At 65.4% G+C, this 27,835-nt stretch overlaps 1 protein-coding gene across 1 annotated transcript in view; it reads left to right on the top strand.

Annotated features, from left to right (window-relative positions):
* PIEZO1 (piezo type mechanosensitive ion channel component 1) overlaps window positions 1-27,835 on the top strand; it is a 53,318-nt gene that overhangs the window by 12,709 nt on the left and 12,774 nt on the right. The window contains 21 exon segments of the mRNA XM_032464561.1: window positions 11,874-11,969; window positions 16,949-17,071; window positions 18,020-18,062; window positions 18,166-18,304; window positions 20,824-20,995; window positions 21,144-21,357; window positions 21,463-21,634; window positions 21,718-21,831; window positions 21,918-22,008; window positions 22,630-22,730; window positions 23,055-23,315; window positions 23,983-24,094; window positions 24,178-24,356; window positions 24,448-24,596; window positions 24,668-24,850; window positions 25,208-25,317; window positions 25,406-25,560; window positions 25,714-25,890; window positions 26,434-26,559; window positions 26,649-26,849; window positions 27,297-27,501. Coding sequence (XP_032320452.1) covers window positions 11,874-11,969; window positions 16,949-17,071; window positions 18,020-18,062; window positions 18,166-18,304; window positions 20,824-20,995; window positions 21,144-21,357; window positions 21,463-21,634; window positions 21,718-21,831; window positions 21,918-22,008; window positions 22,630-22,730; window positions 23,055-23,315; window positions 23,983-24,094; window positions 24,178-24,356; window positions 24,448-24,596; window positions 24,668-24,850; window positions 25,208-25,317; window positions 25,406-25,560; window positions 25,714-25,890; window positions 26,434-26,559; window positions 26,649-26,849; window positions 27,297-27,501 — 3,123 coding nt within the window.

Below are 27,835 nucleotides of genomic sequence, written 5' to 3'. Positions count from 1 at the left end.
CCCACCTCACAGGTGAGGGAACTGAAGCTCAGGTAGCTCACATGGCCACAGAAGTAGGGCCAGGCCTCCGGCCAAGGCTGCTCTGGCACGAGAGCCGCCAGGCCCAGGGGCACATCCTCACCGCTGTGGGTGTCTCTGGCACTCGGTGACCTGCCACCGCGGGTGGCAGCCCCGAGGTGACAGCTGCCCCTTTGCTGACTGGCCGAGGCCTCTGGGGGCAGGAAGGGCTGGCTGAGACTGGGGGAGGTGGATGCGAGCTGGCCCACTCCTCGCTGCCAGGAAGGGTCCATTGATCCTGGCCTCCCTGGGGAGGAGGGAGCTGCTAGGATGGAGGCTCTGGCCCTGGGGGTGGAGCTGGCTCCTGCCTTGCGGGGGCCTGTCTCTCGTGGTCCCTGGGGACCCCCGCGGCTATCTGCTGCTTGCTTTGCTGTTAGGAATTAGATTAGTTTTCCATAAAAACAGGATGTGGTGGGTGAGAGGCAGTACTCGATCTTTTTTGTCACTCTTCTTTTTCCAGGAACTGAATGTATGGCTTCAGCCAGGGCGGCCCTGTCCCTGCCCGCCGCCTCCCCAGGGTGCGGGGACCGTGCTCTCTGCTCTTAAGTGGCTGCTCCTCCTCTGGTCTGGGGAGCTAACTCCATCATCCCGAGCCAGTGGGGACACTTCTGCCGGGTGGTCTGAGAGCCGGGCGGGTGTGGGAGGAGGGGACACTGCGCAGGCCGCCCTGGACAGCTGCGGTGCTGGACTGACCCCGGTGATGGCCTGCGCCTCGGCCCCTCCCGCACGGTGGCCCAGAACCTTGGGGGTCTGAACCTGGGTCTGGAGGGTCCGCTGAATGGAGGAGGGTGTGAGCTGCGGGGCTAGTTTCAGGGAGCCCTGGGCACGTCCGGGAAGGCTGGGTTGGGGTGTTAGGGAGTGTGGGTTTGTCCCGTGGGTGATGGGGCCACAGAGAAGGGAGTGTGGAGCTGAGCTCCGGGCCTCCTGGCTCCCCTCCCTCTCTGCTCCTGAGACTCCGGCCTGAGGCTGCTGCTGCTTGCCTGCGGGGATCGGGGGCTGGGGGGTCTGCCCCACAGGTAAAGGCCTGGCTCTGCCACTAGCTGGCTGAGTGGCCTCGGCTTGTGACCTGCGGGGACCTCCACGGGCACTGTCCCTGCTCTGGGAGCAGACAGTGCTGGGGCCTCCTCCCGCCGTGGGCTTGTCCTGCGAGCGCAGGGCCGGTGCTGTGGCTGAGAGCTGACGGCGCTGCACTTGGTGGGGTGAGGTGGGGGGTTCCAGCAAAGCCGGTCACTCCCTCCAGGGGCTTCGTGTCTCAGGAAGCCTCAAAGTGGATTTAAAAGGGCAGCAAGCCCCCAGAGCCGCTCAAGCCTGCGTTGGACAAGCTGGCGGGGGCGTGGGGGCCTCTGGGTTCTGGGCTCCTGGAGTCGGGTGTGGCCGGGGTGGGCCCCCGGGAGCCCGGGCAGGGGGCACCTGGCTGGCAGGCACGGGCCGGGCCCAGGAAGGCCAGTGCCCGTCGAGGCCACTTTTGTTCTTTCTGGACCCAACGGAGCACGGCCACAGGCCCGGATGCCCCTCTGGAAGTGACCCTACGTGGAATTCCAGGGCACACGAGTAGCTCTTTGCTGGAAGGATGTTCCACAGTTCACGCATGCTGCTTTCCGGGGAGGGGAGGGGGCGGGGGGCGAGCGGAGGACCCCTGGGCCTGGTGGGCGCCGTTCCACCTGGTGAGACATGCGCTGCCCGAGAACCGGGTGGGAGCTGATCCCGTTCCCGGGAGGAGTGGGACCTGCTGGTTTACTATTTCTGAGTTTCTCAGCATCTGAAAAACTCCTGAAAATGGAGGAAAGAAAGTGAACGTTCCACCAGCCGGTCAGGAGCCTTTCCTGCTGAGGGGAGACTGCAGCCTGCTCCCCGCCCTTTGGAGCCAGGGTTCAAGGCTGGGGAGACCACTGGCGTCCTCCCCGTGGGGGTGGCTGCTCAGAGCCCCGTGGGCTGCATCCCATTCCAGGGGCTGGTGTCCTGGGGGTGGGGCTGAGCTGCCCCGCCCAGGCTGGTGAGCCGACAGTGTTGATTTTTCCCTTGGTCTCTGTGAGCTGGTTGAACTTCCCAAGCCCACGGGGGGCCCCCGACACCCTGTCCATCCCAGCCCTGTGGTCCCCTGGGCCCAGACCTCAGAGACGGCCGGGCCAGCCTGCTGTTCTCAGCGCGGAAACTTGAAAGCCTGTGCAGTGGCCCGCGTCCTCCGGAGAAGCAGAGCCAGTCGCACGTAGATGGGAAGGTGTGGTGTTTTAAGTAAGACGTAGATACACACACACACAAGGAGGAGAGAGAGAAGGAAGGAGGTGTATCTGAAGGAGCTGGCTCACACAATTGTGGGGCAAGTCTGAAATTTGCAGGGAGCCCAGCAGGCTGGAAATTCAGGCAAGACTCGATGTTGCAACCCTGACTCCAAATTCCAAAGGACGCTGAAGAATTCCTTTCTCCTTAGGGGCCTGAGGCTCTGCCACCAGGCTTTGCTCTGATTGGCCACACGTTAGGGAGGGTGTCTGCTGTCCCCAGTGGGCCGATCTGTGTCTTAGTGCCCTCACCCTCACAGCAACTGGAGACTCAGAATTAACTGCCACTCCCGGCCTGAAGGCCCGTTACAGAGGTGCCCAGCCCGCCTGCCACTCTTAAGAAAACAAGGCTGGGTGTGGCATCTCCGGTCACACCTCCACACTGTCAGGCAGTCCCCGGACCTCCGCACCCTCATCCAGAATGAAGATGCCTGCCAGGTTCCGTCCTCTCCCCAGCTCTGCCGGGCACTCATTGGTCGCACGTTTTTGGGGCGCTGTCTGGGAACAGTACTGTGCTAGGGAGCGGGGTGGTCATGGGACAAGGGCCTGTGGATGTCCTCTTTCTCCAAAGGGGAACCGAGGCGCAGAGCAGGCTGAGCAGGACCTGACACGGTCTCCCGCCACCACGCAGAGGTGGTGGCAGCCTCCCTAGCACCGGACGGGGTGCCCTGCCCCCCAGCTCCTGCAGCCCTGGCGGGGGCGGGGCCCTGAAGGGCTCGTGGCCTCTCCCTCTCATGGGCAGGCTGCCTCCCTCCAGCCAGTGACCCCGTCTCCGCCTGCCAGCCCAGGGTGGCCAGGTGGCATTCCTCTCCAGGTGCCAGGAAGGGCCCTGGAGAGGGGGCGGGCTGCGACCAGGCTCTGGGCCATTGCACAAGCCAGACCAGACAGGCCAAGGGACTTGGGGTGCTGTGGGCTGGCTGATTCACTGGGCGGGGGTCTGACTCAGCGCCCCAACCTCATGTCCTGGGCCCAGAGCTGGGGCACAGACTCAGGCACAGGTCTGCCTGAGGCAGACGCCCACATTTGACGAGGCGGCCGTGGCCCGAGGGGTGGCTCCCGGGAGGCACCGAGCCGCCCAGGAGCTCTTTGGACCCGGCTGCTCTGAGCCTGCCTTAAAGTGGACGCTGCCTCCACTTGGGGGAGGCACAGGATGTGGGGAAGGCAGGTCGTTGTCCTTCCGGGGGCCCCCGGGTCACGCTGTTGGGCCGGATGCCATGCTTCAGGCCAGGTGTGGCAGGGGGTCTCACGAGCAATCATCTCACTGCTGCTTATAAATTGGGAAACCTACGCACCTGTTTCCTTCCGGGCCCCAAGGTACCCGTCTGTCTGCAGGCCACGCCTGCCTGGGTGTGCCATCCCACAGGGCCTGCCCCTGCAGGCCTGCAGAGCCTGGCTTCTGCAGGCGATGCCGATGGTTTGGCCTGGGAGCCCCACTGGGAGGGCCATGGCTCTGCAGGGTGGGTTAGCTGTGTCTTGTCACAATTAAGAACTTTCAGGGGGAGGTGGGCTGCTGGCTGGAGGGCTCTGGGAGGGTCCAGTCTGTGCAGGGGGCCTGGGCCCTGTGTCGCAGTGAGTCCTACCCCGGCCCCTGGCCCGCTGTCACCATAGGATCTTTGCACTGGATGTTGCCTTGCGGGATCTCAGGGGGCGGCTGGGTCAGGACCGTGTGAGTGGTGCCCACCCTGCCAGCCCCCCGCTTTCTGTTTTGTGTCCAGACTCTCCTTGTGATCCTTTCAGTGCTTTCCACATAATCCCCAGACCGTGGAAACTGAGGGCAGACCGGGCTCCCTGCTCCTCCTGGCATCGTGGGCTTATGACCATGCCTGACACGCACCTGGCTGGCCTATGTGTGTGTTATGTGGGGCCTGTGGCAGGTGTGGACCCTCGCTGTGCCTTCTGCAGTAGAGCCACGGGGCCTGAGTGGCTCCAGGTGGGGCCGTGTTGAGGGTGGGGAGGCCCTCGTGTGGTGGTCAGCCTGGGGGGTTTCTGAGTGAGGGAGGCTCTCAGCCTGAGAGCCAGGTGGGCAGTGTAGGGACAAGGCCTGTGTCCTGGCTCACAAGGGTCCCCGTGCAGCACAGCCTCGTCACCCCATCATTCCCGGGGCAGTGGATGGGTCACTTCTCGGAACCCCCACACTGTGGGATGGGGGCCGCCTCTGGAGCCCAGTCATGTCAACTAGCCTGGAATTCAGGGCAGGATTGGGAGTGGCCCCAGGTCACAAGCGTCCTTGTTTACCCAGAGCTTAACCCCATTCCCTCTGGAAGAGGCTTCTGGAATGTGCTGTCCACCCAGGGCCAGGCTCCCTGCACTGCCCCGCGTGACGGGGGTCAGGGTGTCACAGCCCCCTCAGGGTAAGGTGGCCTCTGCTTTCTGAGCCGCACCCGCCCCTCACGCTCGAGAGAACCCCCACGGGCAGAAGCCCCTCACACAGTCTGACAGGGGTCCTCACGGTAACCCAGGCCGGGCGGACAGGGCCGGAGCTGCGGTGTCCACTTTCTGGATGAGAGACAGAGGGCCACTCTGGCCAGCCTCGGGCCTCCCCTGCCTCCCGCTGCCCCCTTCACAGAGGACCCCCTGTACTTGGATGGCCAGCAAGGCCCCTCCTGCCTGAGACAGCTGCGCCTGCAGTGGCTGTGTCCCCAGCAAGGACGTCGGTGCCAGCTCCCCGGCGGCACTGGGAACGGGGGAATGGTAACTTGTTGTCCCCCCCGCCCACTACTGTCCGGTCACCGCATCCCCAGACAGGCCATCTGTGGACACTCTGGTTGTTGAGGGCTGTCTGTCTGTCCCCTGGGTGTGAGGTGCTCCTCGGGGTGGAGTGGGTGAGCTAGGGGACGGGACAGGGAAGAGCAGGTGGGACCCAGCTGAGTGGGGCTGGTGTGTGGAGGAACTGGCCAGCGCTGTCTCCAACGGGGCAGTGAGGCTGTGGGAGGCCCTGAGGTGCACACGGGCACCCCAGCTGGGCCCACCGTGCCTCAGGTTCCCCACGTGACAAATGGCACAGAGCCCGGGGTCGGGCCGTGGCAGTGCCCACCAGGGTGCAGGGAGGCCCTGTGTGTCCTGGTGCCAGTCACGCACAGTGGGGCCTGCCCCTTGTGGTCTAGGGGTGCCGCTCAGCTGGGAGCCCCTTTCTGTGAGGCTGGAGGGTGTCCCGCCCGTCCCTGGGCAGTCTTGGTGGCAGGGATCCAGGAGGGGGGCCTGCACAGGGCTGACCTCCGTGAAGAGGCATCCATGTGGCAGGAGGGCTCCCTGTGCTGGGCACTGGCCTTGGGGACACAGGCTGTCACCTGGCCCTCCAAGCAACCCCGGCTGTGGCCTGTGTCTCAGCCAGGCCCTGAGCTCTAGGTGGCCTGCGGAGGGGCCCCCTTGTCAGACCACATCCCAGACAGGGTGGGTGGGGGCGTGTCCGTAACTACACCTCACCTGCCAGCCCCCTCACGTGCCAGCCGGGACCAACCCTGCAGGTTCGAGTGAGGTCTCCTTCTGCTGGGGGGTGGGGGTGTCTCTGTGCAGGTCCCTCCCTGTGGAATGTGGGCCTGCCCCTGGCCTGGAATCCAGCCCTCTCCACTGGGGAGGGCGTGGTGGGGCCGGAGCCCTGACCCTTGAGGGGTGGGGGGACAGAGGCCACAACAAACAGTCCAGCTGCAAACAAAGGGCTGGTGGGTGGGGAGAGCTGCTCTTTTCTGGGGGAGCCCCAGGCCTGGCTCTGGGGGAGGGGCTGGCTGACAGTCTGGGAAGGGGGTTCCAGCAATGCTGAGGGTCTTCGGTGAAGGCTGTGCACTGGGGGAGGGGTCTGAGCAGCCTGGAGGGGAGAAGTGCAGAAGCACCCCGGCACCCCTGTGTCTGCCTGCAGTAGGGGACCAAGAGATCAGCGTCTGACCCCTGGGAGCAGCTGTCTGAGCATCCCCACCCTGACCCCGGACCCCCGGCCCGGGCTCCCCCCGCCTGGGCAGTGCTGGTTGAGAGCTTGGGCTGAGGTGTTTGAGCCCCCTGTGCTTCATCTGCTGGTCACCTTGGGGAGCCGTCTCCCCCATCTGAAACGGGCCCAGGGGTGCCAGCCTGGGCTCATGTGGGACTTTCCCGGGCAATGCTGGTGCGCCTTGGGAGATGCTGGGTTGTGGTTCAGTCCCCTTTCCTGGTGTTCTGTTCATGGCAGCCGCCAGGCCCCCTTGGCCCTGGGCAGTCACCGTAGCCTCACGGAGCTAGCGCTGCAGGGAGGGGCCCTGCCCTGTGTAGGTCAGGTGAGTTGTCAAGCCAGGTTTCCTGGACACCGTGCCGATTAAACCTGGACACCGTGCTAATTAAGCTCTCTGCCAGCACCGTGGTGCCCCGGGCTTCTTGGCCAGGGTCCAAGTAGGTAACACAGTGTCCCTTGGCCCCTCCTACCCGTGGGGCTCCGCACTCCATCCCGTGTCCCCCAGGAGCCTGTGTCCTTGTCTCTGGCCTCTGTTCTCCCACGACCTCAGTCTCTCTCCTGCAGAAGGAAGGGGTTCCTTTGAAGGTCGTTGAGGATTAGAGAGCTTTCGGACTGCGATGCCCTCTCCACGCCACGTAGTCTGTGCTGGCACCCCAGGAGGGCCGGGGACCAGCTCCTCCTTCCTGCGCCCTCACCCTCCTCTGCCCTGTAGTGCTGGGCAGGAGTAGGTCCACCACGACCCCCTGCAGGCTGTCCAGTGTCTGTCCAGCTGAGGGGACCCCCTCCCCAGAGGGGGTGCCTGGGGCGGATGGTGCTGCAGCTGGGGCAGGGTCTGGGGCATGTGCCACACGGAGGTGAGGGCAGGTGGCAGTGATCGAGGGGAGGCCGGCTGATGGGCCTGGTGCCTGAGGCTGTGGGGGGTTCTGGGCAGGCTGCGGCCCCTCAGCTCCCGCCCACCTTCTACGGGCTCAGGGCCCCAGGGTGCCAGGCCGCACTGCCCTGCTGGCCCCAGCTGCAGCTCTTGTCCCCAGAGGGTGGGGCCGTGCAGGGTGGGCCAGCTCCCCCTGTGCCCTCGGCCGGCCTCCCCAGCCTTCCTCTTCCAGAAAGCGAGTTTCATCTAACCCTGATCACCTCTGGGTCTGGGTCCGGTTTTTGTACCCTGCCTCGGGGGGCATGGCAGGTATGGCCCCCTCGGACGGATGGACAGCGGGGGACAGTGAGTGCTGCTGGGCCACCCCGCTGCCACGTCTGTCTCCCCTCTTTCTCCTCTGCGCACCCCACCCGCGCGCTGGCAGCAGCAAACAGGGAAGTGTTTATAGGTTTCTCCTCCAAGCCAAATACGGCAGAGCGAACAAGCTGGCCGGAGGTGCAGCCACTGGGGTCGGGCGGTCAGAGCTCAGATGGGACCCCCGCCCTGGCAGCTGCCCTGGCCTGGCAGCTTTCCCCTGGGGACCCTGAGCCTCTTGCCCCAGGCCTGCCCAGAGGAGCTTCACCCAGCAGGTGGTAGGGCAGGCCTGGGGCGCCCGCCGGGTCAGAGACCCTGGGTCTGGTTCTGAGCTGCCATGTGTCCTGGGGACCCAGATGACTCACATCCTTCCCGGCCTCCGGCCCTTCTGTGAAGGGGAAGCCTGGGCCCGGCAACCCGACGCCGTCTGTGCACCCCGCAGCTTACCTCGCGGTCAGTTCACTTGTTAACAGCCCTGTGCTGCGTGAGAACCTTCTCCTTGTGAGAAAGGAGACCTCACAGCAGTGGCCGGGGGCCCTCCCGCCCTGACTCTGCTTGGTGTACGTCCGTTGGGCCTTTTTAGCGTCCATGCGCACTGTGTCTGTTCTCGTTTGAGTTTTGTACCAGAGGAATTGTCACGTGGCAGGTGGCGTCTGCGTTGCATGTCCTGCAGGTTGGTTCGTGGTACTGGGCACCGTCTCCATGGCAACAGCTCCCTGGGGGGAGGAACAGAGGCGCAGGGAGGCCCCATCTCCCCGAGACTGAGGCCGTGGCGAGTTTCCTGGCCCCCGGTCCCTGGCACGGACTAGGCCACAGCACCGCCCCCTCCCAGAAGCCCTTCCTGACTACTCAGCCTGTGGCCCTTCTCCCTGTGACCCAGCAGCCGGCCAGGCCCACGGGACTCACCCAAGCAGGGGCACAGAGGGGAGAGGAGGAAGTGGCTGTGGGAGCTACAGCAGCCCCTGGGCTCTGGGCGCTCACCCTCCCACCCTTGACCCCGCCTTCTGCCCCCTGGGCCACCCAGACCCACACCATTTCTGGGGTACCAGCCCTGGTCTCTGGGACTCGGCTGCCTCACCTGCAGAGTAGCGGCCACAGCAGCACCCCTGCATCGCAGGTGCCTGGGGTAGCAACAGCCGTGCTGTGGAGTGTCCACCCCTGTCCATGGTCTTGGGCGTCTGACACCCCCAACCCTGCAGGCCCCTGCCCGCATGCCAGGGCGGGACGTCCAGCCAGGCCGGCAGGAGCCCTTTCCTGCGCAGCATGCCAGCTTTCCCTCTGCCCTCACCCCCATCCTATTGTTTCTGGTTCAGGAAAAGGCATATTTCCCCCATGAGGTCACCAGCCACGGCAGCTCTGATGGGGAGGTGGGGGCGCCTGTCAGAGCAGGCCCTGTCCCCCTTCTTTGGTCTCCACTTCCTGCTCAGCTGAGTTTCTTCCTTCTGTGCTGGAGCCTGGGGCTGACCCACCCTCCTCTGGCCTTCTCTGAGTCTCAGTCGGCCTTCAAGGCCAGAACAATGCCACCTCCAGGCAGCCTGCTCTGATACCCTGGGCCTCCTTGGCTTGCAGTCACAGTCAGGCCACATTCATGGCACTGAGACCAGCAGCCCTGAGGCCTGTTCCAAAAGCCCTTCTGTGGGGCCAGGTGTCTGGACCTAAGTCCAGGCTGTCCCACCATGAAACCCCCCGAAAACCTGTTTTCTCTCCTGAATAACGGGGATCCCAGAAGTCACCCCGGCCTCCCCATCAAGGACAGTCTCCCTCTGCTCCTGGTGCCCCTGTGGGCCCAGCAACTCTTCCTCTGCTGGCTGGCCTCTCGCTCCATCCCCAGGCCCTAATGCCAGGGGAGGGGCAGGCTGGAGACGCACCCCAGTTGCTCTGTCACCCCACCCCCAAGACTGCCCTGTGGGGACTAGAGGCCAGTGGCCCCGCTTTCAGGCTCACGTCCCCTGGGCTGCTGTCTGGGCCCTGCCCGCCTGACCACTGCCAGCTTCCTGGCAGCACTGCCTGCAGGGTGGAGTCAGGGAGACCCTCTCACAGCCTGGCTCCGGTGGGCGGGCGGCCACCCCGTGGCCTCAGTTTCCTCATCCGAGTGGGCGGAGGTGCTCGTGTCCCAGGTCAGACCACACTTCCTCTAACTCTTCTGTGTCACCGGAGCTGAGCTAGGGCTGTCAGCTGTGTGTCTGATGGACAAATGATGGAGGGGGTGGGCCTGTGGTGCCCGGCGACCCTCCCAGAGTGGGGGCAGTGCCTGGCACTGGGACTGCGAGCCGTGCAGTCCATTCCAAAGTGCCTCCCACGCCCTCTGACCCTGGCCCTGACTGTGCATCTCTGATTTCCTGCTTCTGGCAGCTGAGCCTCGAGATTCCTTCCCTCCTGCTTGGCCAGGGCTGTTGGGGGTAGGGGGCCCAGCCCCCCACACCTCCTGGCTCCACTGGCCAGGCTCGGGCCAGCCCTGCCCCTCCGGTTCTGGTTTCTGAAGCCCTTCGCTGATTTCAGGGGCTGTTTGCCTTTTTATTTTGGTAAAATACATGTAAGAAAATTTGCCGTCTTAACCACGTTTAAGTGTCCGGTTCAGTGGCGTTAAGCACACCCTCAGTATCATGCAGCCATCCCCTCCGTGCGTGTCTTGAACTTTTCCTGAACTGAAGCCCTCATCCCTTAAGCACCGGCCCCGCGTGCTCGTCCCGGGGCAGGGTCTGCTTACAGAGCCAGGTGGGAGCCAGGAGACACGGTGGGGCCTCGGCTGTCCCTTCTCCTCTGAAGCTGCCCGTCTGCCTCCGGGAGGTGCCCCCTTCTGAACACCATCCCTGGTGCACGTCTGACTGTTCAGTGTCTGGTGTCCCTGGCAGATCAGGACATGAGTACCACGGGGCAGAGTCCTGCAGGATTCGGTGCAGGAGAAAGTTTCTTGGGTGGGTAGGTGGGTGGGTGTCCTGGCTGGAGGAGTTCTCACCAGGCTGGTCCCCCCTCCCTGGGGACGAGGCTGGGGCTGGCGCTGCGGGGAGAGAAGCAGGGCCCAGTGGGCTGAGAGGTGCAGCTCTGGGTAGCAGAAGGCAACTTCAGAAGCCTTTGCTGTAAGTACACTTCCCTGCTGCCTCTTGGGCCATATCAGATTGACTTTTTTGTTGTTTTTGTGAAAATGTTTAATTACTGAAAGCTTTAGATTTCTAGTTGAGCCGATCTCCATGGCCGGTGTACGTCCTAGCTTTAGGGGTGCTCGGGGAGCGGGAGGCCTGGTGATGTCCGGAAGGGCAGGCAGCCGGACCAGAGCTCAGGGTGCTTCCGAGTCTGTCTCGTGGCCCCAGTGCCGGCCAGTGGTTCCCTCATTGCTGGGTTGCTGGTTGGGGTGGGGTGGGAAAGGCCCTGCCGCCTGCCCGGGGAGGGGTGGTCTGTATGACCAAGGACATGGCCGGGTTCAGGGCAGCTTGCTGTGGCCCTGGCGGTCTAGACGGCTGCTAAGCAGAGATCTGGCCCTTGCCGGGCTCATGGTCCACGGATGGGGTCTGAGGGGCAGAGCAGAGGTGGGATAGCGGCCCCTCTGCTCGGTCACGACGATCCGGCCGGGAGGTGGGCCATTCAGGAGGTGCTGGGTCCGTGGTGCGCACCAGCGCCTGTGGCCGTCTGCTCTGTCCTGGCCTGGGCGGGCAGGGCCCACACACCGCCACCCTCCTCAGGCCCCCAGGAGAGGCTGAGTGGTCCAGCTCCCCAGTGATGAGACCTGCTCTGGCACCCCCTGACCACCTCAGTTCCCGGGGGGTGGGCGAGGTCCCATCCCCTCTGCCCTTTCTCAGGAAAGTGTCAGCAGTGTGAGACTCGGGGACACATTGTTGAGTCTTTAAGAGGAAAGGTGGGAGCCAGGCATGGGCGTGACTCCAGGTCTCCGTGCCACGTGGTCCCCCATGGGACGTTCTGGGGGCCCCGCTGTGGCCTGAGTGAGTGCAGTGCTGGGCGGGGCTGCTGGGAACGGCACACGTGGGCGTCCGGGAGGCAGAAGAGGGAGGAGGCTCGGAGAGCTGGGCCCCGAAGTCAGCTGTGCTGCGGTGACTGAAGACGCAAAGTCTTACGAAGGAGAAACAGCGAGTCAGAACAGTCCACTCTCGGGGTCGGCCCCCAGAGGGGTGAGCCCCGCGGGCGGGTCCCCAGACACGGGCAGGCACCAGAGCCCACGTGTCAGACGCGGGTGACAGCGAGGCCGCCCCGAGTGGCAGGTGGCACGTCCCGTGCTGAGTGAGGTCGCTCCCCCGGGCAGGGCGGCGGGCGGCCTCGTGGCGGTCATGAGCACAGCACCTCGGGCAGAGATGCTCCGGGGGTGGTATTCCGGGGGCGCCGGGGGGCGGGCTGCCCCTGCCGCGTGGCCGTGGCGGCTGTGCTGACCGTGGCCCCCGCCCCCCCACAGCCTGCCTGTTCCGCTTCAGCGTGCTCTCGCTGGTCTACCTGCTGGTCCTGCTGCTGCTGCCCTGGTTCCCGGGCCCCTCCCGACACAGCATCCGAGGTAAGGAAGGTGGGCAGGGCCCCCGCCCAGGGCCGGGGGACTTGGGGTCTGGGTACTCTCCGTCCAGGTTCCCAGGGGAGGGAGCGTCAGGTGCTCTGGCTGACACGTCAGCGGGATGGGCTTTCTTTGTGGTTGAAGAGCCACAGGTGAAGGAGGAGTGGTCCTGAGATCCATTTTCCACGATGGACCCTTGGCTGGTTTCAGAATCTTTTCTGAGCATATGTCATGGGGCCATGCTGAAGGATGTCCCTGGGGGGTCCCCATGGGGAGGCTCAGGCCCCGGCGCCGTGGGCTGGGCCGTCTTCCCGCCGGCTCCCTTCCCTGTCCCCCACCCCAACCCCAGCCCTGTGCCCCACCGTGTGGGCCGCCCTGCCCTGCTGTGGGCTCAGGTCCTGTGTGAGTTCGCCCAGTGCTTCGTGGGGCCTCACCTTCTCTCCGGCCATCTGGGTAGCTGGGCCCATGGCAGTGTCCACCAGACAGACTGGGTGGGAACCCCATTTGGGTGGCTGTGCCTCCAGGAGGGTCTGGACGGTGGGGCCCCCAGCACAGGCTCGTTGGAGGGGAGTTAGGAGCAGAGAGGCTTTGCCTGTTCTCAGGATCCCCACGTAGGCGGGCCCCCTGCAGAGTGCAGGCAGGTCCCTGTGACGGGAGATGCAGGCAGATGGCACAGGGGCACGGCGGAAGGGGCCCTCCACTCGGGGCTCCCACCAGCCGCTCTCAGGGGTCTTTGGGTGTTTCAGTGTCTTATTTTATTTATTTTTACTTTATTTTATTTTATTTTTATTTTATGTTACTTTATTATTTTCTTGGGGGGGGGTAATTAAGTTTACTTAATTTTTTTTAAGAGGAGGTCCTCGGGATTGAACCCAGGACCTTGTGCTAGCTAAGCACGCATGCACTCCACCACTGAGCTCTGTCCTCCCCCTTCTCAGTGTCTGTTTTTATCCCAGCTTTCAGTGAGGTCAGGTGCCTGGGGACTCATCCCCAAAGGCAGCTCTGGCCTCCGTGGGTCGGGGGGAAGGCTGTCGGGTTGCGGAGGGTGAAGGGAGGCGCCCAGGAAGCGGGGTATGGGCAGCAGGACCCCCGTGCCCGGCAGGGGCGGTGGGACAGCAGCCCAGTAGGCTGAGGGTTTGGCCGAGGCCCGCACATGCTGCCCCTGGGACGTACCGGCCCGGCAGACTGGCTGCTCTGCGGCCTCGGGAGTGTCTGCGTGTCCTGTCGCTGCCGAGACAGTCCCCACACTGAGTGGCCACAATGACACCCTCACCCTCTCAGTCAGGAGGTCGGAGTCCAGCTGGGCCTCACGGGCGGAAGCCCAGGTGTCACAGTCCGGTCCCTCCTGGAAGCTCCAGGGGAGAGTCGTTTCCTCATCTTTTCCAGCTTCTGGGCTTGTGGCCCCTTCCTCCATCACCCAGGGTGGCCGTGGCCAGTCAAGTGTCACCCCGTCACTCTGACTCTGCCCTCCTGCCCCCCCCCCCACTGTTGGGACCCTGGGGTGACACTGGGCCTGCCCGGGGATCCAGGGTCCACGCCCTGTTCTAAGTCAGCTGGTTGGCGGCCTGGAGTCCCTTTTGCTGTGTGAGGAAATGGTCCACGGGCCCCAGGGTTGACCTCTCTGGGGTGGGGGTGTCATTCTGCCTCCCACAGGGTTGGCCTGTGGCATCTGGCGGTGACCCCCACCAGCCCCTTCCTCGCTGGGGGCCCTGGTGCATGGCCCTGACCTTGGAGTGCAGGTAGGGGTCAGGGGGCAGAGGGAGGAGAGGGGCCGCAGCGCAGGCGCAGATCTGGGAGCCGCCGGGGCCCCTGGCCAGACCCCCCCGGCCAGCTGCTGCAGCTGTCCCCTGACGCCCAGCTCAGGCCAGCCGGGGGCGGCTGCTGGGCAGAGCCTGTCGCCCAGGCCTCGGAGCCGGTTCCCAGGCCCTCGGCGAGAGCTGCTTGTCCCATGGATATTTCACGCCCTGCAGCACCGGGGGCACTTCCCTCTAACTGGCAGCGGGAGGACAGGCCCCCGGCCAGGGCCCGAGTCCAGAGCGGGACAGGGTTAGGGAGCAGCGGAGGCGGCGCCAGGAGTGGCTTGCCTGCCTGACCTCCCCCGTCCATCGTCCATCTGTCCAGCCTCAGAGGCCCTTCAGGAACTGGGAGGCTGCCGGTTTTTCCGGGTGGGAGAGAGGAACATGTGAGGCCTGCCCGCTGGTGCCCGCGCGCTTGGCCTCCCGTCTATCTTGTGCAGCAGCTGGGCCGTGGCGCCAGCCCCTGGTGGAAGGTCTGAGGCTGCCCAGGGCCCCTGGGCACTGACTCCTGGCCCCGTCCCCGTGTGGGCTTCTGCCTGACCCCAGCTCCCTGTGTGGGCGGAGTGGGGTCCAGAGGTGTCCACCTCATTGTGTCCTCGGGAAAGCTCCTGCTCCATTGCTTAGCGGGCAAGGGGGCGGTGGGCCAGGGCCACATGCCCTGTGCAGGGCTGGGCAGCGGCGCAGCAGAAGCTGCAGACAGACCCTCAGTCCTCTCCCGGTGGCCTTATTAACTTAGGGACTCAAGCATGGACATGGTGGGGGTCACCTGCCTACGGGGGCGGGGCCTTGTCCTTCCACGGTGTGCCCCGTGCCGTGCGGGCTTCTCCTGTCCTGGTGAGGGACCAGGTCCAAGGACAGGCAGGCAGCCCCTTCCCACAGCTGCAGTGGGTGGCCCAGCGCCCCCACCGCAGAGGCCGTGCGCCACCACCAGTGATGCCCACTCCTTCCAGCACTGGGGCCGAACCTTGGTGCCCACAGAGGTGGGCTCTAGTGGTCACTTGCCACCCGCTTTTTCCCTCCCAGACAATTCAGGGGCCCCACAGCAGCCTGAACCCCCCTCCCCTCTCTGAAGTCAGAGCTGCCCTCTGGCCCCACCCGTCCCTGCAGCCAGCCATCTGTTCCTCCATCCACTGTGTGAATTCACAGGATAGGACTGCCTCACAGGGTCTGAGGCTGAGCTCAGTGAGGCAGGAGAGTGTCTGGCTTGCCTAGCGGTGTGATTGCATGCCGGGCAAGGCTTGCCTTTGATGGGTCAGGCCAGGCCCCGCGTGCTGGGCGTCAGCCTGGCAGGAGAGGCAGGAAACTGACCTGTGAGGTCCAGATGCCAGCACCCCTTAAAGAGGCACCGGGAGCTCAGGCTCGGGGGCCTATTAGAGACGGACACTGGAGGCACTGGTGGGCAGATGGGGTCCCACGGCCACCCCCGGAGAAGAGGGTGAGGTCAGGGCGCCAGCCTCAGCCTCCATTTGTCCCTCACCCCAACTCTGGTCAGTGGGGCCTTGCCCCGGGCACAGGATCTCGTCTCTGGTGCCTCTTGGACCCCTCTCTGCCTCTCCCCGCTCTGGGTGGTTCAGCCCCGGATGGGCAGAGCCACAGCTGCACGGCCAGGGCTCCGGCCCTTTGGCTCGGTGCTGGCTCATGGTCCAGGATCCCTTGTGGTCATTCTGAGAAGTGGACTGGGGAGGGGGAACCGTGGGAAAGGAGTTACATCTGACACCTCTGCCAGACAGACAGAATGTCCGCGAGGCGCTGGACGGGGAGGCGGTCAGTCAGGAGCCAGGTGAGGGTGTCCTCCTCCTGACCTGTGGGTCCTCACATGGACGAGGCGCCCATCACGGCAGGAGTGTCACCTGCCAGGCCAGCCCCAGGGGTGGGCCACTTCTGAGTCTGTTCAGCAAATACCGATTGCCTTCAGACACGGTGAACGCAGCGGACGTAGGCCCTGGTTTGCAGCCTCTGGGCGGGAGGAAGAGGGCTGGCTTGTTGGTGACCCCATCTGTCCCCGAGCTCCGGGACATCAAGGGAGGGGCTGACCGGGCTGGCCTGCAGGTTCTCAGCAGTAAATCATCCAGCAGTGGGTCTGGGGACGTGGGCGGGAGCCATGGGAGGGAGCTGCCCACAGCCAGACCCTGGACCCAGGATTCGGGGCTCAGTGTGTGGGAATCCGACAGTGAATGGAGGTTTCTGGTCTCAGCCACGCACGGGCTGTGAGCTGCCGCCTGCTCACAGAGCAGCAGTGACCCGGGTCCCTGAGTCCTCTCTGAGCACAGGCACCGTTGCCCCACTTTCCCTGAAGCCCACACCCCTGCCCGATGGGCTGAGTCCCACAGCCCGGGGAGCAGGGTCCAGGCCCAGTTACGGCCACCGTGTCCCTCCAGGCATGAGGCGCAGAGAGGGTGCTTGTGTGGGCTGCCCTGCCGGTGCTGCCGCTCCTGGGCTCCAGACAGCTTCTCCCTGCACGGGGGGGGGGCCTGACAGGTGGTGGGGCTTGGGGATGGATGGAATGTGGCCTGTGAGGTGCTTGGATGCACCTGGCACAGGGTGCTGGGCCGACATTTCTGCAGGGACTCATTCCATGGATGTGTTGGAAGCCATTAGCCCCCCAGCACCCTGCCAGGAGATGGAGGCTTACCCCGTGAAGAGTCAGGAACCCCTACACACCCACTGATTGCGGTGCGTGGTTCCAGCCCACGCTGAGGGTGAGGCAGTGCCTTCTGCCAGGGCTGAGCAGCAGCACGTGCTTGCTGGGTACATGAACAGATCTGGAGGTGGCCCCCTAGCCTGGGGAGCCCTTTCCTTCCTGTGCTGGCTCTGCCCCCCCGCCAGCCTCCACCCCAGGCAGGGGCAAGATCCCAGTGCAGGCAAGCACTGATTCTCTGCTGTGTGACGGTAGTCAGGTCACTTTACCTCTCTGTGCACATTTTCCAGTCTGTGAATTGTGGTGGAGATAGCACCAGCCCGTGGGGCTGCTGTGCATGGTCAGTGGATGGTGTCGGGGGGTGCGCTGCGTGAGCTCACTGCTGACAGCCCCCCAGGACCCGGCGCTGTGCTGGGTGCGTGTCTTGGGCTGGTGGACACAGCCTGGCCCAGGGCTGTTAGTGGGGCTGAGTGGCCTTGGCGGGTCTGCCCCTCCCCATCTGCCTTCAGGTCCAGCTGCGTGCTGGCCTCACTCCTGCCCTCTGCCTGCAGGTCACACCGGCCGCCTCCTCCAAGCCCTGCTGGGCTTCAGCCTCCTCTTCCTGGCAGCCCATCTCATCTTCCAGATATGCCTGCACACCGTGCCACGTCTGGACCAGCTTCTGGGGCCGAGCTGTGAGTCACCAAGGGGCCAGGGTGGGGGTGCTGGGGGGCAGCAGGCCTGGGGGAGAGCTGTGGCCTTCCTGAGCAAATGGAGGTCAGGGCGGGGGGGGGGCTCCCGTTCTCTGGGGGAGGTCATCTCAGCTTCATGGGCTGCCCTGCCTCACCCAGGGGTTCCCCAGCGTGAACCACCGTGATTTCTGTCCCACCGAGATGGCCTGTGGCCGTGGGGCCGGGCTGAGCACCGGCACAGAGCTAATCCCGGAGCCCAGAGGCCAGTTCACAGGGCAGCCCCGGTCTTCCCATGGCTCTGTCACATCTTCCTCCTGTGCCTGCTGGGACTTAGCCTCTAGGCCGGGTGGCACCAGCAGCCCGCGGTGCCCTGCCCGCCCGACACCCCTCACACCCTTTCCCCTGTGGATGGACACTTCAGCTGGCACCGAGCCCCCCCACCCCCACTGACACCAGCGCCCCGATCTTCAGGTGTGGGGACCCCGGACCCCCACCCCCACCCCCTCGTGGGGCCTCCCACCTCCAGGGCCTGCCTGGCTCGTGGTGGGCAGGGTGCTCCACCCAGCTTCCCGTTTTGATTCTGTGATGGTGGCACCTTTCCTGCAGCTTAGAAATGGGAGAGAAGTCTGGTGACTCGAGGGCCCCCTGGTCCTGGGCCCAAGAAGCAACTGGTCTTGACCGATGGGTCTGGGAGCCGGGCCAAGCCTCCCAGGCCACTTCTGGCCCCATCACGGCCACCCAGCTGGGCTGTGAAACCTGTGCTGCTGGGCAGAACTAAGGGGCCTTGGATCCACCTAGCCTTCCCTGCCTGGGCCTCAGTTTCCCTCCCAGTATAGGTGTGATTTTGAGGATCCCCAAAGTCTTGGGGCTCCTGAGGGCCTCCTGGTGACAAGGGGGGCGGTTTCTCAGTCCCCCCCCCACCTGACCCAGCTCCCCTGGGCCTCTCTGCAGGCAGCACCTGGGACAACATCTCCCGCCACGTTGGGGTCACGAGGTAAGAGCCCCCAGCCTCCCTCAGACTTCCCAGGCCCAAGTGGGACCCCCCACCGGCGCCCGCCCGCCTGAGCTGACCCACGGGCTCTCCCTGCCCTTCCCAGGCTGGACCTGAAGGACATCCCCAACGCCGTCCGCCTGGTGGCCCCCGACCTGGGCATCCTGGTGGTCTCCTCGCTGTGCCTCGGCCTCTGCAGGCGCCTCGCGCGGACAGCCGGGCAGAGCCAGCACGCCCCGGAGCTGGTGAGGGTCTTTTTCTTGACAAATCTACATGTTTTGGTTGCAAGAGTCTGTACCTGTCGTGAGGGGAGAGCCCATCCCAGGGCAGGGGCAGGGGCGCTGGAATGTAGCATGTCCCTCGCACACGCAGGGACCCAGGCCACGTCTGTGCCTTAGGGACTGTTCCCAGAGGAGACTCTTCAGGGCCGCAGGGCAGTAGGGAATCAGTGGTGCTGGACAACGGTCTGGGCCTGTGTCAGAGAGTACTTAGGGACAGATGAACGGATGAGTGGACAGACAGGTGTTTGAGAAGCCACGCCTACAGCAGGGGAGGGGCACCTGTGGGCTTGTGGACAAGGCTGTGACTGTCCAGGCCCAGAGGCATAAAGCAGGGCCCTGAATCAGAGTCCCTGGAGGGTCCCGCCCTGGGGTCTTCCCTTGCTGTCGTCTGAGGTTGAAGGCTCAGTGCCCTCCTGTCCCTGCACGAGTGCTGTGATCTCCAGCCCGATCTGGGCCCCCCATATTTGGCTTCAGCCTCAGTGCAGTAGGACCCTGTCTCCAGGGCTGGGAGCTGTGACCGGCCAAGGTCCTGGCACAAGAGCTCCCTGTGGGGGAGGGGGGGCCTGGGATCTGTACGCCTGCAGCCCCAGGGTCCCTTTGTCCAGCGGTTGATGCTTATGGAAATGGGGGCCTCTATCCCTGGAGAAGTCAGGGGGAGGCTCAGTCCCCCTAATCCTGCAGGGTAAGCTGGCACCCCCGTTTCTGAGTGGGGTATGGGGGCCTGGAAGTTGCGCGGTAGCTGGCCCCACCCTGCTGCCTGCCCTGGAGGCGACCCCCGACTCAGCCAGCCAGCCCCCGTCCATCTCCATGGCTTGGGGGCACCAGTGGGCACATGGGCCAGGACTACCTCTAGTTTCCTCACCGGTGGAACAGCTCTGCTGGGGAGGGCCTGACTTGTTCCCCAAACCTGGGGGTGGGTGGGAGGAGGTCTGCCCCCTTCTCCTCACTGCCCACTGCCCCTTAAAGCACAGGGCTGCCCTGGTGGCTCCCAGGGACTGGGTTCTGGCTGAGAGGCGGCCACTGCAGACAGACCTCTGAGCAAGGCAGCAGGGCCCCTCACAGGTGTCCAGCTACAGGCCAGAGCCAGGAGCCGCCGCAGTGCCCCTCTGCACACAGCAGCGCTTGGCGGGGCCACACATATATACAGCTGCATGGGGCCCAGGGGCACGCACACACCCTGACCCTGACGCACATGTCCGCGCCCGCTCTGAGAGGTCGGTTGGGCTGGGTGTGAGGTGCGGCCTGTGGGCTGTGCCGCATCGTGGCTGGAGCCGGGCCTGGCCAGGCTGGGCGCGGTGGGCGGCCCCCAGCACCTGTCTTGCCAGCCAGCAGCTGCCTGCTTCTCCCCTGAGACGCTCATTTCCCACAGGCTGCTCAGAAGCGTTCCCAGGGCCGGGGCCAGGCTGTGGGCAGGGGTGAGCTCAGGCCTGGCTGCGGCCTCTTCCAGCAGCCGGCCCCCCACCCCTTGCATTCCAGGATGCAGTGGGGGAACCCTGGGTACCTCTCTGACCCCAGGAGACTGGACCACCTGCTTTGATATCCTGGGTCCTGGAGTCCTGCCCCTCCCCTCCTTCCAGGCATGGCTCTATGCCTCCCTGGGGCCTCCCAGCGCCCCACCTGCTTTTGACAGGCAGGAAACAGAGAGGTTAAGTGGCTGGCTAAGTTTGCACAGCAGGAGACTTGGAGGTGGGCTGGGACTAGGTTGCCCGGCTCCTGAGCTCGTGCTCTCAGCCTGGATGCCTTGGCCACCTCGGCCACGCACCAGCCCAGTGCCCGCTTTACAGATGGGACACAGGGGCCTAAGGCGTCTGATGCAGTGCCATTTTGTGCCTTGCCCTGGCTCTCCCTGATTCCAGGAAACAGCTCTGTTCTGGGAAACTGTCGAGTCAGGCCGGGGAAACAGGCCCTGGTGGATGTCTGTCCCCACCCTCACCCTGCAAGCAGGTGGGGAAGGGGCACCCACCATGTACTTGTCAGGACGGTGCCTTGGGACCAGGGGCGGGGGCGTAGAGGCGCCCTGTACTGTAGCCAAGTGCAAAGAGGGGCGTGCACTGCTTTCCTTTTTTCTAAAAATCCCCACCTGGGCCCTCAGGAACCAAACCTTGCCAGGCCAGGGGCTCCGGGGACCGACGCAGGAGGCCTGCCCTGTCCCCGCAGGTCCAGGTCCATGTGGGGAGGTAAAGGCCCTCGAGGGGCTCCAGAAGAGTCTGTGGCTGGCCTGCAGGGTCAGTCATCTAAGCACAAGGACTTGTCAGGAGCGTGTCTTGTGATCATGGTGGGCTGCCTCCAGGCAGGCCTCCAGGGCTGCGAACCTGTGTGAGGCAGTGGGAAGGTGGAGGGCGGACCTGGGCAGGGAGGGTAGTGGGTCCACACTTGGACCATTGGCCCCATGACCTCAGAGGGTCAGCAGCTGGTGTAGTGGAGGGGTAGGTGGCCCTTCTCCCTCCCCACGTACCTGACCCCTGCCCTCCCCATGACCTCAGCAGGACGATGACAGCAGGGACATGGACACCAGCTCCATGGGGGGGCTGCAGGAAGCCCCCGATCAGCCCTCCAAGCGGAGGTCTCGGCTGGCTGCCCGGTTCCGGATCACAGCCCACTGGCTGCTGGTGGCCGCTGGGCGGACCCTGGCCATCGTGCTGCTCGCGTTAGCAGGTACCACTGGGCGGGGCCGGGACCCCATCACTGCTGTTGCATCCGGAGGCGTCTTCATAGCCTGCAAGCCCCCCACTGACCAGCAAGACAGCAGTCAGGCAGCCCTGGCCAGGCTGACCCTGATGAGCACCTCTGCCTGGCCCTGCAGGCATCGCCCACCCCTCAGCCTTCTCCAGTGTCTACTTCCTGGTCTTCCTGGCCCTCTGCACCTGGTGGGCCTGCCACTTCCCCATCAGCCCCCTGGGCTTCAGCGCACTCTGCGTCATGGTGGGCTGCTTCGGTGCCGGCCATCTCCTCTGCCTCTACTGTTACCAGACGCCCCTCGTCCAGGCCATGCTCCCGCCTGCCAGCATCTGGGCCAGGTGAGGGCTCGCCCGCACAGGCCCCGCCGCCGTCTCCCTGGTCCTGCCTGCCTGCCTGGCCCCCGTGATCTCAGACGTGGTCACTTACACGCCTTCTCTGGGCAGGGTGTTCGGTCTCAAGGACTTTGTGGCCCCCACCAACTGCTCCAGCCCCCACGTGCTGGTCCTCAACACCAGCCACGACTGGCCCGTCTACGTGAGCCCCGGCATCCTGCTGCTGCTTTACTACACCGTGACCTCGCTCCTGAAGCTCCATGCACGCCAGCCGCCAGGCCAGGTCAGCGCCCGGGCCAGTGCCCTCTGCTGTCCCGCCCCCTTCAGACCGGGGCTGGGGGCTGAGCTTCCCCCTGTTCTCTGCAGAGGCAGGAGGCACCCGGGGGCGATGAAGAGCGGGAGGTGGAGCTGACCGAGGTGGACCAGTGGCCCCAGGGCCAGGCCAGGGCTGCAGCCGCCGAGGAGGAGGGGGCCGCCCAGGTGAGGCGTCGGGGCTGAGAGGGGGGCCGGTGCCGGTGCCCACCTGCCTGCAAGTTGGGCTCACTGGGCTTGGCTCGCCCCTGCAGCTCACAGCGCCCCCGCCCACGAGGCTGGACCCCGAGGACAACTGCATCGTGCACGACCTCACCGGCCACAGCCCTGTCCAGCAGCGCCCCGGTGAGCACGCCGTGGTGCTGCCCCCTGGTGGTTTCACAGTGCCGCCTCTCCAGCTGTGCCCTTCTGGGGCTGCCCCGGCGCAGCCTAGCCGCTGACCGCCCCCGGGACCCTGTGGGGGCTCCAGGTCTTCCACCCCCTCCCCAGAGGACTTGACTGCTCTGCCTCGGGCAGCTTCGGGCCCTAGGAGCTGTGTAGGCGGTGTCCCCAGGGCACGGTTGGGCCTTTTTTTTTTTTTCCCTTTGTCTTGGTTTCTATCTTACAAAGTAGGGGTGAGGCCACTGGCCTCAGGACCTGGCACCTGGGGACGCATGTGCCCCCAGACGTGGGATGGGGTCTGGGCCATCTTGTCCATCCTGTCCCTTCAGAGTCTTAGAAACCAAGTCCTGGACAGTGGTGAGGACTGGCCAGGGCCCTTTGTTGGTGTTTTCCGCCACCTGCGCCCAGCCGCCATCCCCCATGCCCAACCAGCTGCCGAGCGTGGCTCCCGCCTCCCCACTGGGCTGTGGTTCCAGCGTCCTGTCTGCGTTTTAGGGTGTGCGTGAGGGTCTTGGGCCTATGGATGTGGGAGCTTCCCCGGCGGGGGGTCTGCCTTTCTAATGACCCCTGCCCCCCACCTCTTAGTGCGTCCCAGGCTGACTGAGCCCAAAGAGCCATCTCCGCTGCACAGCCTGGGTCACCTCATCATGGACCAGAGCTATGTGTGCGCCCTCATCGCCATGATGGTGAGTGGCTGCCCCTCCGGCTAGGGCTCCCCCAGGGCTCTCAACACCTTCTGGCGGGGGGTGGCCTGGTGCCTTGTCACCAAAAACGGATGGGGCTGTGACCTGCTGGGCCACGAGCCACCCTGGCCAGCCCTGGCTGTGTGTGTGCGTGTGCATACATGTGGTCAGTGAGTCCTGGGCCGCTGCCCCCTGGGCGGGCAGGGTGTTTGCTTTCCCGTCTGAGCACCCTGCACCCCAGGACCTGCCAGCTAGTTGGTCTGTGGGAGTGGGTCTGGGTGCCGGGCCAGGTGTCCTGTGCAGCCCCGCCCCCACCCTGCCATCCAGGTGTGGAGCATCACCTACCACAGCTGGCTGACCTTCGTGCTGCTGCTCTGGGCCTGCCTCATCTGGACCGTGCGCAGCCGCCACCAGCTGGCCATGCTCTGCTCCCCATTCATCCTGCTCTACGGGCTGGCGCTCTGCAGCCTGCGCTACGTGTGGGCCATGGACCTGCAGCCCGAGCTGCCCACCACCCTGGGCCCCGTCAGCCTGCGCCAGCTGGGGCTGGAGCACACCCGCTACCCCTGCCTGGACCTCGGCGCCATGGTGAGTCCGCCCCCACCCTGACAGCGCTGATGCTGCCTTGGGCTCCTGCCTGGGGACCTGGGACAATGCCTTCCTGTCCACCGTCCAGGTCCCAGTGGAGTGGGCACTTGAGAGGCCAGGGCCCATGTCTGGCTGTCACCACGGGGTGCCCAGGGGCCAGCCCAGAGTAGTTACTCAGAGTGTTTGGCTGGATGAGTAAGTGACGACCTCGTGTTGTCGGGAGGGCTGTCCCCTGTCGCACTGACGTCCTGCGAGTCTCAGTGAGTCCTGTGCCTCTGCTGCGTCCCCGAGTGAGACAGGTCGTTGCCCCTGGACGCCCACGATCGTGCCGGTCACGTGTCGGTGGTCAGTAGGTTATATCTCAGCGAGAGGCGTGTGAGTCACGTGCGTGCAAATGCGGGTGCAAACGCGTGAACCTGTGCGTGCACAGATGTGAACCCAGGTTCACCTGTGGGTCTGTGCAGATGTGATCGTGTGTGCGTGAGCTGATACGGACAAGCGTGTGCACTTGTACATGAGCCTGTGTGCGTGTATATACTGGACGGGGAGTTCCTGCCCGCAGGGAGGCTGGCTCTTGGGGGCCGGTGGGGACCACCTTCTGCTGTGGTCTCCCCACCCCCAGGGCTGGGGATGCTGGCCTGACAGTGACACTGCCCCCCTTCGCCAGCTGCTGTGCACCCTGACCTTCTGGCTCCTGCTGCGCCGCTTTGTGAAGGAGAAGCTGCTGCGGAGGGCCAGGGTCCCCGCTGCGCTGACGGAGGTCACCGTGGCTGACACAGGTGAGGGGGCAGGGCAGCCGGGGGGCGGGCGCCCCACCCCGGCCCCGAAGCCACGCCCCCCTGGCCCTTGGCTTGGCCCGCAGAGCCCACGCGGACACAGGCGCTGCTGCGGAGCCTGGGGGAGCTGGTGAGGGGCGTCTACGCCAAGTACTGGATCTACGTGTGCGCTGGCATGTTCATCGTGGTCAGCTTCGCCGGGCGCCTGGTCGTCTACAAGATCGTCTACATGTTCCTCTTCCTGCTCTGCCTCACCCTCTTCCAGGTGCGTGGGCGCGGGGCGGTGCGCGGGCGGTGTGGGCCGTGTGGGGCAGCCTGGGCCTTGCCGGCCGGCCTCACCACACCCTGTCTGGCAGGTCTACTACAGCCTGTGGCGGAAGCTGCTGCAGCTCTTCTGGTGGCTGGTGGTGGCCTACACCATGCTGGTGCTGGTCGCCGTCTACACCTTCCAGTTCCAGGACTTCCCCGCCTACTGGCGCAACCTGACCGGCCTCACGGATGAGCAGTGAGTCTGGGGCGGGGCGGGGCGGCGGGGCGGGGCTCCCCGTGTGCTGACACTGCCCCTCGCCTCGCCAGGCTGGGGGACCTGGGCCTGGAGCAGTTCAGCGTGTCGGAGCTCTTCTCCAGCATCCTCATCCCCGGCTTCTTCCTGCTCGCCTGCATCCTGCAGCTGCACTACTTCCACCGGCCCTTCATGCGCCTCACCGACCTGGAGCGCCGCCCCCTGCCCGGCGCCCGCGCCCCACACTGGGCCCGCAGGTGCGCCCGCCGCCGCCTCTGAGAGGCGCGTGCTGCAGTCCCCGCTCCTGAGGGACCGGGGGTCTGCAGGGTGTTCCCCCCGCTTCCCCAAACCAGCACAGAGGACAGCCTGTCTGGTGGGATTTGGATGGGGGACGTGGAACAGGGTGACAGCCTGGGATGCTGCCTTCAGATGAGGGGCTTCAGGCACTGGATGTCCTCTCTGACCCGCAGGGGTCACGGGGCCACAGGCTCATCTGGCAGCTGCAGCACCGACAGCAGGAGTCCCACAGATGGGGGGTGGGGCAGGAATGGGAGGGGCCTGCGGGGCCACCCCATAAGTACAGGTGGGAAGGACACTTTGGGGCCCTGTCCTAGGCAGGACGCGGTGAGCGGGACCCCACTGCTGCAACAGGAGGAAGAGGAGGCCCCCAGGGACGAGGGGCTGGGCACAGCAGGCCCCTCCCAGGCCTCGCAGGCCCCAGAGGGTAAGTACGGGACACAGACACACCCCCCGTGCCGTGAACCCTGAGAGTCTCCGTCCCCCTCCTCACTGTCCTCCCCAACCCACCCCAGCCAGCAAGTGGGGCCTGGTGGCAGAGAGGCTGCTGGACCTGGCCGCCGGCTTCTCAGACGTCCTCGCCCGTGTGCAGATGTTCACGCAGCGCCTGCTGGAGCTGCATGTCGTAAAGCTGGTCGCACTGTACGCTGTCTGGGTGGCCCTGAAGGAGGTGAGTGTGGACACGCACCTTCCTTGTCCATAGCAGGGTCACTCAGGGACCCTCGCTGGCCTCCCTGCAGCCTGGGCTGCAGGTCGCAGGCACCACGGGGAGGGTGGGGCGCCGCTCCGCCCGCCCCCAGCCCAGCCACCCGCCTGCCGGCAGGTGTCAGTGATGAACTTCCTGCTGGTGGCGCTCTGGGCCTTCGCCCTGCCCTACCCACGCTTCCGGCCCACGGCCTCCTGCCTGTCCACTGTGTGGACCTGCGTCATCATCGTGTGCAAGATGCTGTACCAGCTCAAGGTCGTCAACCCACACGAGTACTCCAGCAACTGCACCGAGGTACAGCTGCCGCCTCGTGGCGCCTGAGTCACACGGAGTCTCCCGCGCCCCTAGGGGCCGCCACTCCAGCCCAGGGCGGAGGACAGGTGCAGGGGGCCTGTCCCTGGGGCCAGGGGCTTCCCGGAGGAGGTGACCTTCCACCTGGTCTGCGGGGGACCACCCCCAGTACCAGGGCGTCTGGGTTCAGAGGAGTGTACTGACCTGGCTGGCTCCCTGATGGACACGCGTGTCATGGCGTGAGGGGCACAGAGGCCCAAGGTCTCCTGGAGAGAAGGGGGAGCCCTGGGGAAGGAGGGGGTCGCCCAGGGAAGCCCCACCCATCACTTTGTCTTCACTCCCCCTAGCTCCTGCAGGTGGCCTCCCTGTCCCCAGATACCCTGTCCCCTTCCCCATTAAGGTGGATTGGAGGCAGCACCTCACGTCCCTGGCTGGGGACAGCTGTTCTCTGGCCCAGACCAGTCCCGGAGCTGTGGCTGGGGTCAGGGAGTGAGGCAGGGTCCAGTTCCTGGCGGGGAACAGGTGCTGACGCCAGCCCTCCCTCAGCCCTTCCCCAACAGCACGAACCTGCAGAAGACGGAGGTCCATGACTCTCTGCTGTACCGGGGCCCCATTGACCCTGCCAACTGGTTTGGGGTGCGGAAGGGCTTCCCAAACCTGGGCTACATCCAGGTGAGCATGCGGCAGGCAGGCGAGGTGGTCCGGTGCCTGGGGCATGGGGCGAGGGGGCAGGGCAGGGCCTGACTGCTCGTGCTCCCCAGAACCACCTGCAGATCCTGCTGCTGCTGGTGTTCGAGGCCATGGTCTACCGGCGCCAGGAGCACCACCGCCGCTGGCACCAGCTGGGCCCACTGCCCGCCCAGGCCGTCTGCGCTGACGGCACCCGCCAGCAGCTGGACCGGGACCTTCCCAGCTGCCTCAAGTACTTCGTCAACTTCTTCTTCTATAAATTTGGGCTGGAGGTGAGACTGGGCATCGACCCTTACCCACCCCCAACCCCCCCCCCGCCGGACAAGGCTCAGCCACTGGGGTCCTTGCTGCCCTGAGGGGCCTTCTCTGAGCATCTGGTATGAGCAGGCCCAGGGGGCCGCTGGGGTGTGGTGACGGGGTGGGACCACCGAGGGTGCCAGGTTATCCTGGGCTGAGTGTCAGGCTGTGCTTGGAGAGTGGCCTGCAGAGGCAGGGTGGGGAGCTGGGTCTCAGGCTGGAGATGGGGTTGGTCTCGACTCTGCCATGGAACCCCCACCACGGTCCCCACCACCATGGTCCCCCCCTACAGTAGAGACAAGTCCAGCCTCGCCGTCCCTCCAGGAGAGGGGCCTGGGCTGCAGGCCCCCACCCCATGCACGACACCCGCCAGAGGCATTCTAGGCCACCCCCCAGCTCCTGCCTGACTCTGCCACCCCCAGATCTGCTTCCTGATGGCTGTGACTGTGATCGGGCAGCGCATGAATTTCATGGTCATCCTGCACGGCTGCTGGCTGGTGGCCATCCTCACGCGCCGGCGCCGTGTGGCCATCGCCCGCCTCTGGCCCAACTACTGCCTCTTCCTGGCACTCTTTCTGCTGTACCAGTACCTGCTGTGCCTGGGCGTGCCCCCTGCCCTGTGCATCGGTGAGCAGGCACCGGGGTGTGCCGAGCACTGGGGGGGGCACCTACCCTGGGGCCCCTCCCCCATCTGCTGGCCGCGGCCGTGCTGCCGCTCATGGCGGCGGTTGCCCCCTCCGTGGTCACTGCATTCGTTGCTTTCTTTCTGCCCAGCATGCTATGTTGAAAAATCTCAGTGGGAGGTTGGGGAAGCGGTGTCTGGACCAGGGGGCAGGACCAAGTCCGTCGGGGTCCGTGCCCAGTTCCCCCGGGGGCCAGTGCCCTCTGTGCTCGGGACGGTGACCCCACACGGCCATCCATTCCTGGATGGTACCCCGGTCTGATACACCGTCCGTGCTCA

Source organism: Camelus ferus, chromosome 21 (genome assembly GCF_009834535.1).
Source record: "Camelus ferus isolate YT-003-E chromosome 21, BCGSAC_Cfer_1.0, whole genome shotgun sequence".
Taxonomy (NCBI): domain Eukaryota; kingdom Metazoa; phylum Chordata; class Mammalia; order Artiodactyla; family Camelidae; genus Camelus; species Camelus ferus.
The sequence above is the reverse complement of the archived record's forward strand: the minus strand, read 5'-3'. Positions and strand labels throughout refer to the sequence as shown.